A 13,917-nucleotide genomic window follows, 5' to 3' on the forward strand; every position below is an offset into this window, starting at 1 on the left:
CCTCCCTTTCTCTCTCCACCCTCCCTTTCCCTCTCCACCCTCCCTTTCCCTCTCCACCCTCCCTTTCTCTCTCCACCCTCCCTTTCCCTCTCCACCCTCCCTTTCCCTCTCCACCCTCCCTTTCCCTCTCCACCCTCCCTTTCTCTCAATACAGACAGGCTTATGAAAACTGCTGTGTTCTAGAGGCTCGTATTTGTTACGATGTTGCCAAGCTGATGTCCCTGAACTCAGAACGGTAAGTAGTGTCTCCTCTTGACTGTCGCTGTCTGTAGCAACACCATAGAGAGAGTTCGAGGACTGAAATTTAGATTTAACACGTTTTAGCATGGACATTTCCCATTGAGGGTCTTCCACCATTTTAAAGTATACTGAACAAAAATAAACGCAACATGCAACAATTTGAAAGATTTTACTGAGTTACAGTTCATTATACGGAAATCAGTCAATTGAAATAAATAAATTAGGACCTAATCTATGATTTCACATGACTGGGGATAGAGGTATACATCTGTTGGTCACAGATAACTTTTTAAAAAGGTAGGAGTGTGGATCAGAGAACCAGTCAGTATCTGGTGTGACCACCATTTGCCTCATGCAGCACGACACATCTCCTTCGCATAGAGTTGATCAGGCTGTTGATTGTGGCCTGTGGAATGTTGGTCCCACTCCTCTTCAGTGGCTGTGGGAAGTTGCTGGATATTGGCAGGAACTGGAACACGCTGTCGTACACGTCGATCCAGAGCATCCCACACATGCTCAATGGGTGACTGCTGAGTATGCAAGCCATGGAAGAACTGGGACATTTTCAGCTTCCAGGAATCGTGTACAGATCCTTGTGACATGGGGCCATGTATTATCATGCTGAAACATGAGTTGATGGCGGCGGATGAATGGCATGACAATGGGCCTTGAGGTCTTGTCACAGTATCTCTGTGCATTCAAATAGCCACTGATAAAATGCAATTGTGTTCTTTGTCTGTAGCTTATACCTGCCAATACCATAACCCCACCGTCACCATGGGGCACTCTGTTCACAACGTTGACATCAGCAAACTGCTCGCCCACACAACACCATACACGCTGTCTGCCATCTGCCCGGTACAGGTGAAACCGGGATACAAAAAGGTGTTGTCGTGCCCTCTTCATGACTGTCTCAGTGTGTTGGGACCATGATAGTGGTCCAAACTACATCTAGTCGTCACAGATTTGATTCAGTACTCCCAACACTGCAGTTGGCGGTAAATCACCAATATATTCGTTTCACACTTTTTTCAAGCACAAAAGAAGAAGAACATGCACTACTTTAAAATTGAGATAGCCTTAATGGCGCTACCCATGCTGTCACAGACGCCATAGCGGCACAGATGAGTCCTCTTTCCATCTCTATGAGCAATATTAATTTGTCTAGTAATCCTGTGTATGGCCAGTGTATTTGGTCATGTGATATGAGCATGTGTGCTGTCATGTGCTTCTGTAAACAGGAAGAAGACTGAACGTAGTATGAAGTTCTTTAAAGACCTACAGTCCAAGGAACACATCCCCACCATGATCAACCCCAAACCCTGTGGACATCTCTGCTGCTGTATTATCAAGGGCTGTGAACAGGTAAGACCAAAGTCTAGCTGTATTTTTAACCCTCACCTCAAACCCATTTACAGTACCACATCATAACAATACTCCTAAGGAGTTGATTCAAAATGTTTCTTGGAATTTGTATTTGTGAGTGTTTTCTTTTTCCTATCCAAATGCCACAATCAAATTCCCTTTGGATATGTTGCTTAAAGTGACCATAAATCTGTCTTTCGTACCGTCTCACTCATAGTATTCTCATTAGTCCTTCTTCTTCGTCTTCTTCATCTTCTAACTAACCATCTCTATCCTACAGGAGGAGGCAGTGAGTTACTACACCAAGCTGGAGTCGAAGCTGAAGGAGGAGTACAGGAAGGAGAAGGAGAAGGTCAACAGTAAACCACTAGGAATGGCCTTTGTTACGTTCCAGAACGAAGCCATGACCGCCATGTAAGAGCCTGTGTGACCAGAGGAATGAGAGGATGTTTGCGTTTTTTTTTTGTAATCTCTCCTTCTATACTTTCAAGTGTCGTTCATCACTCGGCTATTGGAACGAATGTGAGAAAGCTGGAAATCAATGTTTGTCTTTTTTTGTGCGTTGGTAACTATAAATTGAGTGATGTCTTCCTATATGGTTCCCTGTTCAGTATCCTGAAGGACTACAATGCCTGTAACTGTCAGGGCTGCCACTGTCAGAGGGAACCCAGGTCTTCTACCTTCAGCCAGCACCTTCACACATATTCCTGGACGGTCGGCTATGCGCCAGACCCACAGAACGTCTACTGGTGAGAACACACACATACATACAGCACAGATTTATGTACTCCGTTTCCCTCTGGGGAATTTAATGTGTTATGTCACCACCAGACATCCAAAGTAAGAACGACTTCTGGTTAGACAGCAGTTCTCTTGAGTGTGTTATGATGTCAGATTTACCCCAGGTCTATTTGACTTGGATACATGTAGAACAGGGATGGGCAACTGTCCCCCTTTGTAGGCCCCCGTATATATATATACCTTAGCCAAATACATTTAAAAAATGCCCTGTCTTAGGTCAGTTAGGATCACCACTTTATTTTAAGAATGTGAAATGTCAGAATAATAGTACAGAGAATGATTTATTTCAGCTTTTATTTCTTTCATCACATTCCCAGTGGGTAAGAAGTTTACATACACTCAATTAGTATTTGGTAGCATTGCCTTTAAATTGTTTAACTTGGGTCAAACATTTCAGGTAGCCTTTCACAAGCTTCCCACAATAAGTTGGGGGAATTTTGGCCCATTCCTCCTAACAGAGCTGGTGTAACTGTCAGGTTTCTAGGCCTCCTTGCTCACACGCGCTTTTTCAGTTCTGCCCACACATTTTCTACAGGATTGAGGTCAGGTTTTTGTGAGGGCCACTCCAATACCTTGACTTTGTTGTCCTTAAGCCATTTTGCCACAACTTTGGAAGTATGCTTGGGGTCATTGTCCATTTGGAAGACCCATTTGCGACGAAGCTTTAACTTCCTGACTGATGTCTTGAGATGTTGCTTCAATATATCCAAATAATTTTCCATCCTCATGATGCCATCTACTTTGTGAAGTGCACCAGTCCCTCCTGCAGCAAAGCACCCCCACAACATGATGCTACCACCCCCGTGCTTGAGTGGCCCAGCCAGAGCCCGGACTTAAACCCGATCGACCGTTTCTGGAAAGTCCTGATAATAGCTGTGCAGCAACGCTCCCCATCCAACCTGACAGAGCAGGGGGGACTCAGTCAGCGTCTCAATTTACTGTTGAGTGTTAAAGTAATATAATATTATTATGTCTATATATATATATATATATATATATATATATATATATATATATATATATATATATATATATTATATATTGTATAAGGTGTAATTTAGAAATTTGGTTGTGCATCAACAATTACTCAATTAGTCCTGTCAGCAAAACATTTATTTGATTGGTAAATTTAGTCGAGCAGCAAGCTATCCAAACTTGTAGTTTGTTGGTTGAATTACCCACCGGGGTGTGGCTCATTGATCATTAGTTATCATATTTAAAACTGTAAACATTTACCTCCACCCTATGGCAAAATGTGTAGAATTGCAGGAAATGAGTAATACAATTGCAAATTCGTCATGGCAAAATGTGTAGGAAATACATTTTACAACGTAATATGTTTCTCTTGGCGGGGGGGAATTTCCATTTAGAGAAACCGATTCAGATTCAGAAAACGTTAATGTCCTCAGAGAGGCGTTTCATTTTGCATAGAACTTATCACATATATTTTTTAAATATATATATTTGTACACTGCTCAAAAAAATAAAGGGAACACTTAAACAACACAATGTAACTCCAAGTCAATCACACTTCTGTGAAATCAAACTGTCCACTTAGGAAGCAACACTGATTGACAATACATTTCACATGCTGTTGTGCAAATGGAATAGACAACAGGTGGAAATTATAGGCAATTAGCAAGACACCCCCAATAAAGGAGTGGTTCTGCAGGTGGGGACCACAGACCACTTCTCAGTACCTATGCTTCCTGGCTGATGTTTTGGTCACTTTTGAATGCTGGCGGTGCTTTCATTCTAGTGGTAGCATGAGACGGAGTCTACAACCCACACAAGTGGCTCAGGTAGTGCAGCTCATCCAGGATGGCACATCAATGCAAGCTATGGCAAGAAGGTTTGCTGTGTCTGTCAGCGTAGTGTCCAGAGCATTGAGGCGCTACCAGGAGACAGGCCAGTACATCAGGAGACGTGGAGGAGGCCGTAGGAGGGCAACAACCTAGCAGCAGGACCGCTATCTCCGCCTTTGTGCGAAGGAGGAGCAGGAGGAGCACTGCCAGAGCCCTGCAAAATGACCTCCAGCAGGCCACAAATGTGCATGTGTCTGCTCAAACGGTCAGAAACAGACTCCATGAGGGTGGTATGAGGGCCCGACGTCCACAGGTGGGGGTTGTGCTTATAGCCCAACACCGTGCAGGACGTTTGGCATTTGCCAGAGAACACCAAGATTGGCAAATTCGCCACTGGGGCCCTGTGCTCTTCACAGATGAAAGCAGGTTCACACTGAGCACGTGACAGACGTGACAGAGTCTGGAGACGCCGTGGAGAACGTTCTGCTGCCTGCAACATCCTCCAGCATGACCGGTTTGGCGGTGGGTCAGTCATGGTGTGGGGTGGCATTTCTTTGGGGGGCCGCACAGCCCTCCATGTGCTCGCCAGAGGTAGCCTGACTGCCATTAGGTACTGAGATGAGATCCTCAGACCCCTTGTGAGACCATATGCTGGTGCGGTTGGCCCTGGGTTCCTCCTAATGCAAGACAATGCTAGACCTCATGTGGCTGGAGTGTGTCAGCAGTTCCTGCAAGAGGAAGGTATTGATGCTATGGACTGGCCCGCCCGTTCCCCAGACCTGAATCCAATTGAGCACATCTGGGACATCATGTCTCGCTCCATCCACCAACGCCACGTTGCACCACAGACTGTCCAGGAGTTGGTGGATGCTTTAGTCCAGGTCTGGGAGGAGATCCCTCAGGAGACCATCCGCCACCTCATCAGGAGCATGCCCAGGCGTTGTAGGGAGGTCATACAGGCACGTGGAGGCCACACACACTACTGAGCCTCATTTTGACTTGTTTTAAGGACATTCCATCAAAGTTGGATCAGCCTGTAGTGTGGTTTTCCACTTTAATTTTGAGTGTGACTCCAAATCCAGACCTCCATGGGTTGATAAATTGGATTTCCATTGATTATTTTTGTGTGATTTTGTTGTCAGCACAATCAACTATGTAAAGAAAAAAGTATTTAATAAGATTATTTCTTTCATTCAGATCTAGGATGTGTGGTTTAAGTGTTCCCTTTATTTTTTTGAGCAGTATATTAAAAAACAAAGGAACAAGCAAGAAAAAAAAGTCTCTCTCCTGTCTAGATCAGTGGTCACCGACCGGTCGACTGCGATCAAGGCATTCCTATTCGATCAGCAAACATTTCTGTAGAAAAGTCAACCATAAAGGCTTAAAGGTGTTGCGTGTTGCACTGTTGGCAGTAGTTGCGTTTGATTCAGAAGCCCTGCGCCTTGGGTAGACATTGTTCCCATTTTGAACCATTTTATTTGCCTGAAAAGACAAACTCCGTCTATCCAGCGGACCGGGTTATCTGTGGGTAAATCGCGTGCACCTACTGCGCTGGCCAATCGGATAGCTCAAATCACTAGGACTACGTACAGTTTCCACACAGCAAAGTTTCGATACTAAAACCATGACCAGAAAGAGACTGGCAAAGAATACAGCAAAAAGCTACTGTTTTTATGACTGAGTTCATGTTTAAGTTTTATTTAGCACTGTCAATCAACCCAGTTTTTATTCAACACTATTGCAAAACATAAAACGCTCTTCTCCATAATTCCACTGCAATGAATGAGTAGCCGATTATATCGATAGCTCTGCGTTTTAATTATTATTAGCAGCTCGTCGTGTCTATTTTAATATCACAGAATATTTGACATTCTCTGGTCATAGGAACAACATTAATTTGTGCATGAGGCAGATGCGGAGCGACTCGTTACGCCACCAGGTGGAAGACTGGTGGCCCCTCTGGTCAGTCTCACCGTAGGAAAGGTTGGCGAGAGCGAGCAGGGACGGTGAGAGTCGGACCCTCTGCTGCTCTCTCCCTCTCTCCGCTGAGACTAATGCCGTGTTCAAAACAACTGGGAACTCTGGGAATATCCTACTTCAGTGCGTTCAAGGACTGATGGTCCCTGCATCTGATGTTCAATGTGCTTTCAAGACAACTGGAAACTCGGGAAAATCATTTTGAACGGTCATCTGACTCGGATACTCTGGCATCTTTCTAGAGCGCCCCGACCTGAAGTTCACGGAGGTCATGCATGATTTGACCTTCTCCCCCCCGAGTTCCCAGTTTTCTTGAAAGCACCATGAACGTCAGATGCAGGTACCATCAGTCCAGTAAAATAAAAAAGGACATTATTTGCACATTATTTCAATTTATGCAGGTCTGTGCCTCACAAGTGCTACACCAACTCTTTTGTTTTGAGCTTTGAAATATAATATGGTCTGAGAAGAACAATATTGGCAGGCCAGGCATATAGCCAATATGCTGTGATAGTGTATTAGACCAGGCATATAGCCAATATGCTGTGATAGTGTATTAGACCAGGCATATAGCCAATATGCTGTGATAGTGTATTAGACCAGGCATATAGCCAATATGCTGTGATAATGTATTAGACCAGGCATATAGCCAATATGCTGTGATAATGTATTAGGGCTACTACACACCTCATTCCTACAGAACAGTTTTTATTGGGTTAATGTAAAAAAAAAAAAAATCTGAGTGGACTGACTGCTTTCTTTTTGACTGCGGAAGTGATCTTGACTCGTGACAGCTGGTGTAGATGATTAGCCAACTGCTGAGTGCTGTTATCAGATTACCTCACAGCTGAGACTGTACATATCTGGCGTCGTCTCTTGGTGTCAGCCTCAGTCCTGTATGTATGTGAAGGGTCATAGAGTGGAAGCCCCTCTAGGCCAGGGGTATTCAAATCTTCTCCTACAAGAGGTTGTGACAATTTTTCTTAATGTTAAAACTGCCATTTTATTTTCATCCATTTTCCGTTTTGAAGCGATAAGAAAAAAAATCACCCAATTCCATGTCAATTTACAACGCAGAATAATGGTTAAATTACATCACTTTGACTGCTTGGGCCGGGCAACCCTTTAAATCAAATTTTATTAGTCACATGCGCCGAATACAACAGGTGTAGACCTTACAGTGAAATGCTTACTTACATGGCCTTAACCAACAATGCAGTTTTAAGAACAACCCCCCCAAAAAAAAAGATATGAAAAACAAATAAACAGCAGCAGTAAATAACAATAGCGAGGCTATATAGAGGGTGTTACAGTACAGAGTCAATGTGGAGACTATATACAGGGTGTTACGGTAGAGTCAATGTGGAGGCTATGTACAGGGTGTTACGGTACAGAGTCAATGTGGAGGCTATATACAGGAGGTACCAGTACAGAGTCAATGTGGAGGCTATATACAGGGGGTACTGGTACAGAGTCAATGTGTAGGCTATATACAGAAGGTACCGGTACAGAATCAATGTGGAGGCTATATACAGGGTGTTACGGTGCAGACTCAATGTGGAGGCTATATACAGGGTGTTACGGTACAGAGTCAATGTGGAGGCTATATACAGGGGGTACTGGTACAGAATCAATGTGGAGGCTATATACAGGGTGTTACGGTACAGTCAATGTGGCACCGGTTAGTCAAGGTAATTGAGGTAATACAGTTGAAGTCGGAAGTTTACATACACCTTAGGTTGGAGTCATGTGAATCAAAATAAGAAATTGTGAATCGTGAACATTAATTTTAGGAAAAAATATTAGATGTAGCCTTTATTTTGGATTATTCAAAACTTGTTTTATAGATACTTCCAGTTGATTTGTATATAGAATGTATGAGACATTGTGACTCAGTAGATGCTAGTCAGCCTGCAAAGTAAACACTTCTAAGGTAAATATGACTAAACTAGAAAAGTGGGCTTGCTTCAGCTGAATAAAAATATGTATTGCCTACCATATCCATTTTTTCTTTGATATATTGAATGAGCAAATTATTTCAAAAGGTATAAAACGTATTTGGTTGTAATGTTGAAATGTTTTACATCAAAGGTGGTCAACCTTCCTCCAGGAGAGATAATGGGTGGTCAACCTTCTTCCAGGAGAGATAATGGGTGGTCAACCATCCTCCAGGAGAGATAATGGGTGGTCAACCATCCTCCAGGAGAGATAATGGGTGGTCAACCATCCTCCAGGAGAGATAATAGGTGGTCAACCATCCTCCAGGAGAGATAATGGGTGGTCAACCACCCTCCAGGAGAGATAATGGGTGGTCAACCATCCTCCAGGAGAGATAATGGGTGGTCAACCACCCTCCAGGAGAGATAATGGGTGGTCAACCATCCTCCAGGAGAGATAATGAGTGGTCAACCATCCTCCAGGAGAGATAATGGGTGGTCAACCACCCTCCAGGAGAGATAATGGGTGGTCAACCATCCTCCAGGAGAGATAATGGGTGGTCAACCATCCTCCAGGAGCGATAATGGGTGGTCAACCACCCTCCAGGAGAGATAATGGGTGGTAAACCACCCTCCAGGAGAGATAATGGGTGGTCAACCACCCTCCAGGAGAGATAATGGGTGGTCAACCACCCTCCAGGAGAGATAATGGGTGGTCAACCACCCTCCAGGAGAGATAATGGGTGGTCAACCACCCTATCTGACCCAAAACCAAAACAAACAGCAAATGCATCCAACAACTTTGTAGAGTCACAAGCTTTATGTAATCATTGGGTGCTAGGAAAATGGGACCAAATACTAAACTTCTGTATACTTCAATACAAATATAAGTGAATTTGTCCCTATACTTTTGCTCCTCTAAAATGGGGGGGACTAGGTATAAAAAGTGCTGTAATTTCTAAACGGTTCACCCGATATGGATGAAAATACCCTCAAATTAAAGCTGACAGTCTGCACTTTAACCTCATAGTAATTGTATTTTCAAATCCAAAGTGCTAGAGCGCAAAGCCAAAACAACAAAAATGTGTCATTGTCCCAATAATTACAGAGGACTCTGTATGTACATAGAGACGCAGCCAATTGTTGGTCATGGAAATTTGGTTAAAGGTCACGGAGAAGTAATGGAATTTTTTTACTTTTCAATCTGTGAAAATGTGTATGAACCCTGTATGGATCATAAAGTTGCATTCTATTCTTGGATTGATAGATTGACCTGTCCTCTCCTGATTTCTCCCAGGGAGCATTTGTCAGTAGGAGGGTTCCCCTGGTGGCTGAGATGCTTCATCATCAACTGTATCCTCTTCCTCCTCCTCTTCTTCCTCACAACCCCCGCCATCATCATCTCCACCATGGACAAGTTCAACGTCACCAAGCCTGTCGAGTACCTCAACGTGAGTCACCTTTGACCTCTCGTTCTGAAGCTCAGGAGGTCGAATGTCAATATGCGTTCCAAACAGCACCCTATTCCCTATTTAGTGCACTCTATTCTCTATATAGTGCACCCTATTCTCTATATAGTGCACTATATAAGGAAATAAAGTGCCATTTGAGACGCAGATCAGTTTGACCCTTTTCACACGACTGAATCAAGCTGTCCTGCACTGGACTGGTTACACACCCACCGTGCTGTAACTGAGCTGGACAGGAGCCAGCAGAGTATGGTTTGGTTGACACTATAGTGGATAAAGGGCATTAGTCTGTACTATAACTAACCTTAACTGTTAACCTTCATCTGCAATGTTCTACCCCTCCCTCCTCTACCTCTCTTCCTCATCCTCCACCTCTCCTTCCTCTCCTTCCGCTCTTCCTCTCCTCCCTCCCGGTCTTCCTCTCCTCCCTCTCTTCATCTCTTCCTCCAGAACCCCATTGTGACCCAGTTCTTCCCCACCCTGCTGCTGTGGGCCTTCTCCGCCCTGCTACCCACCATCGTATACTACTCTGCCTTCTTCGAGGCCCACTGGACACGGTACCACTCACACACACACACACTGGACACGGTACCACTCACACACACACACACTGGACACGGTACCACTCACACACACACACACTGGACACGGTACCACTCACACACACACACACTGGACACGGTACCACTCACACACACACACACTGGACACGGTACCACTCACACACACACACACACTGGACACTGTACCATTCTCTCTCACTCATACACACACTGGACACAGTACGACTCACACACATAGACACACACACACTGGATATGGTATGACTCTCTCTCACTCATACACACACTGGACACAGTACGACTCACACACATAGACACACACACACTGGATATGGTATGACTCTCTCTCTCACACACACACACACACACACACTGGATACGGTACGACTCTCTCTCACACACACTGGATACGGTACGACTCACACACACACTGGATACGGTACGACTCACACACACACTGGATACGGTACGACTCACACACACACTGGATACGGTACGACTCACACACACACACTGGATACGGTACGACTCACACACACACTGGATACGGTACGACTCTCTCTCACACACTGGATAAGGTACGACTCACTCTCTCACACACTGGATATGGTACGACTCACACACACACTGGATACGGTACGACTCACACACACACTGGATACGGTACGACTCTCTCTCACACACTGGATACGGTACGACTCTCTCTCTCACACACTGGATATGGTACGACTCACACACACACTGGATACGGTACGACTCACACACACACTGGATACGGTACGACTCACACACACACACTGGATACGGTACGACTCACACACACACTGGATACGGTACGACACACACACACTGGATACGGTACGACACACACACACTGGATACGGTACGACTCACACACACACTGGATACGGTACGACTCACACACACTGGATACGGTACGACTCACACACACTGGATACGGTACGACTCACACACACACTGGATACGGTACGACTCACACACACACTGGATACGGTACGACTCACACACACACTGGATACGGTACGACTCACACACACACTGGATACGGTACGACTCACACACACACTGGATACGGTACGACTCACACACACACTGGATACGGTACGACTCTCACACACACTGGATACGGTACGACTCACACACACACTGGATACGGTACGACTCTCACACACACTGGATACGGAACGGTACGACTCACACACTGGATACGGTACGACTCTCTCTCACACACACACACAATGGATACGGTACGACTCTCTCTCACACACACACACACTGGATACGGTACGACTCACACACACACTGGATACGGTACGACTCTCTCTCACACATACACACACTGGATACGGTACGACTCTCTCTCAAACACACACTGGATACGGTACGACTCTCTCTCACACACACTGGATACGGTACGACTCACAAATACACTGGATACGGTACGACTCTCTCTCACACACACACACACTGGACATGGTACGACTCACACACACACTGGATACGGTATGACTCACACACACACTGGATACGGTACGACTCACACACACACACTGGATACGGTACGACTCACACACACACACTGGATACGGTACGACTCACACACACACTGGATACGGTACGACTTACACACACACTGGATACGGTACGACTCTCACACACACTGGATACGGTACGACTCACACACACACTGGATACGGTACGACTCACACACACACTGGATACGGTACGACTCACACACACACACTGGATACGGTACGACTCACACACACACTGGATACGGTACGACTCTCTCTCACACACACACACACACTGGATACGGTACGACTCACACATACACTGGATACGGTACGACTCACACACACACTGGATACGGTACGACTCTCTCTCACACACACACACACTGGATACGGTACGACTCTCTCTCACACACACACTGGATACGGTACGACTCACACACACACTGGATACGGTACGACTCACACATACACTGGATACGGTACGACTCTCTCTCACACACACACACACACACTGGACATGGTACGACTCACACACACACTGGATACGGTACGACTCACACACACACTGGATACGGTACGACTCACACACACACTGGATACGGTACGACTCACACACGTTATGATAGTCCATTGTATCCGATGATGACTTCCACTTCTGAGTTAACTGTGAATTATTTGGTGAGAGACCTGGCAGTGTGGTGCCAGGACAACAACCTTTCCCTCAACGTGATAAAGACAAAGGAGGTGATTGTGGACTACGGGAAAAGGATGGCCGAACAGGCTCCCATTCTCATCTACGGGGCTGTAGTGGAGCGGGTCGAGAGTTTCAAGTTCCTTGGTGTCCACATCACCAACAAACTATCATGGTCCAAACACACCAAGGAACTTGTGAAGAGGGCCCGACAACGCCTTTTCCCCCTCAGGAGACTAAAAAGATTTGTCATGGGTCCCCAGATCCTCAAAAAGTTCTACAGCTGCATCATCGAGAGCATTCTGACTCACTGCATCACCGCCTGGTATGGCAACTGCTCAGCATCCGACCGAAAGGTGCTACAGAGGGTAGTGCGTACGGCCCAGTACATCACTGGGGCCAAGCTTCCTGCCATCCAGGACCTATATACTAGGCGGTGTCAGAGGAAGGCCCAAACAAATGTCAGACTTCAGTCACCCAAGTCATAGACTGTTCTCTCTGCTACCGTACGGCAAGCAGTGCCAGAGCGCCAAGTCTAGGTCCAAACGGCTCCTTAACAGCTTCTACCCCCAAGCCATAAGACTGCTGAACAATTAATCAAATAGCCATGTGGACTATTTAATATTTACGAGATCCACAAACTCCTGAGCTGTTTTTGCTGTCTCTTTGTGCTCCCCTCCTCCTCACACCTCTGTCCACAGCTCTGGCAGAGCTGCCGCCAGCTGGAATGGTCGGCAGCACCATCCTCTAGGTCTGTGGGTTTGATGTTGCGCTTCGTCAGCAACGTTTTCATCTGCTCCCCTGCAGACCGCCGGCCGAAGTACAGCTGGCCATACAGGATCTTCCGCGGCTAGCACTCCTGAGACATTCTAATGACATGCCCAAGCCAGTGCAGTTGGTGCTGGGTGACCATGGCCTCCATACTCTTACAGTTGGTCTTACCAAGTGTTTCTGTATGGGTCACACGGTCGCACCAGGTGAATCCCAGGATGAACTGCAGGCATCTTATGTGGAATCGCTCAAGCTTCTTGTTGTGGCGACTGTAAGTGACCCAGGCTTCACAGCTGTAAGGTGACCCAGGCTTCACAGCTGTAAAGTGACCCAGGCTTCACAGCTGTAAAGTGACCCAGGCTTCACAGCTGTAAACCAGTGTGGTGATGCCAACGGCTTGATAGACGGCGACTTTGTTGTGGAGGTGGATATCCATGTTTTGGAAGACCCTGTGTCTGAGTTTCCAGAAGGCAGCTGATGATTGCTTGATCCTGTTTTGAATTTCGAGGTCGATGCTGCAATCCTCCAAGAGGATGCTACCCAGGTATTTGGATGACAAGACTATTGCCAGTGATTTGTGTTCAATAGTGAAGACAGGCATGGTGGGTGGAGGGCTGGATCTCCATTGGCAGACCACCTCTGTCTTGGTGGTGTTGATAGACAGTCCCATCCTGCTATAGACCCTCACAGACGCTACAAGGACAGACTGAAGGTCTTCTGGAGTGTGGGCCACGAGCACAGTCATCAACATACTGCAGCT

General features: G+C 45.9%; 1 protein-coding gene across 2 annotated transcripts in view; it reads left to right on the top strand.

Annotated features, from left to right (window-relative positions):
- The window catches only part of LOC106578786 (CSC1-like protein 2), a 105,226-nt gene that overhangs the window by 71,397 nt on the left and 19,912 nt on the right, over positions 1-13,917 (top strand). For both annotated transcript variants that reach the window (XM_045702296.1, XM_045702297.1), the window contains 6 exons: positions 155-235; positions 1,482-1,605; positions 1,886-2,019; positions 2,217-2,354; positions 9,423-9,576; positions 10,045-10,151. In XM_045702296.1, coding sequence (XP_045558252.1) covers positions 155-235; positions 1,482-1,605; positions 1,886-2,019; positions 2,217-2,354; positions 9,423-9,576; positions 10,045-10,151 — 738 coding nt within the window. The remainder of the gene's footprint in view (positions 1-154; positions 236-1,481; positions 1,606-1,885; positions 2,020-2,216; positions 2,355-9,422; positions 9,577-10,044; positions 10,152-13,917) is intronic.

This window comes from Salmo salar, chromosome ssa19 (assembly GCF_905237065.1).
Source record: "Salmo salar chromosome ssa19, Ssal_v3.1, whole genome shotgun sequence".
Lineage (NCBI taxonomy): Eukaryota > Metazoa > Chordata > Actinopteri > Salmoniformes > Salmonidae > Salmo > Salmo salar.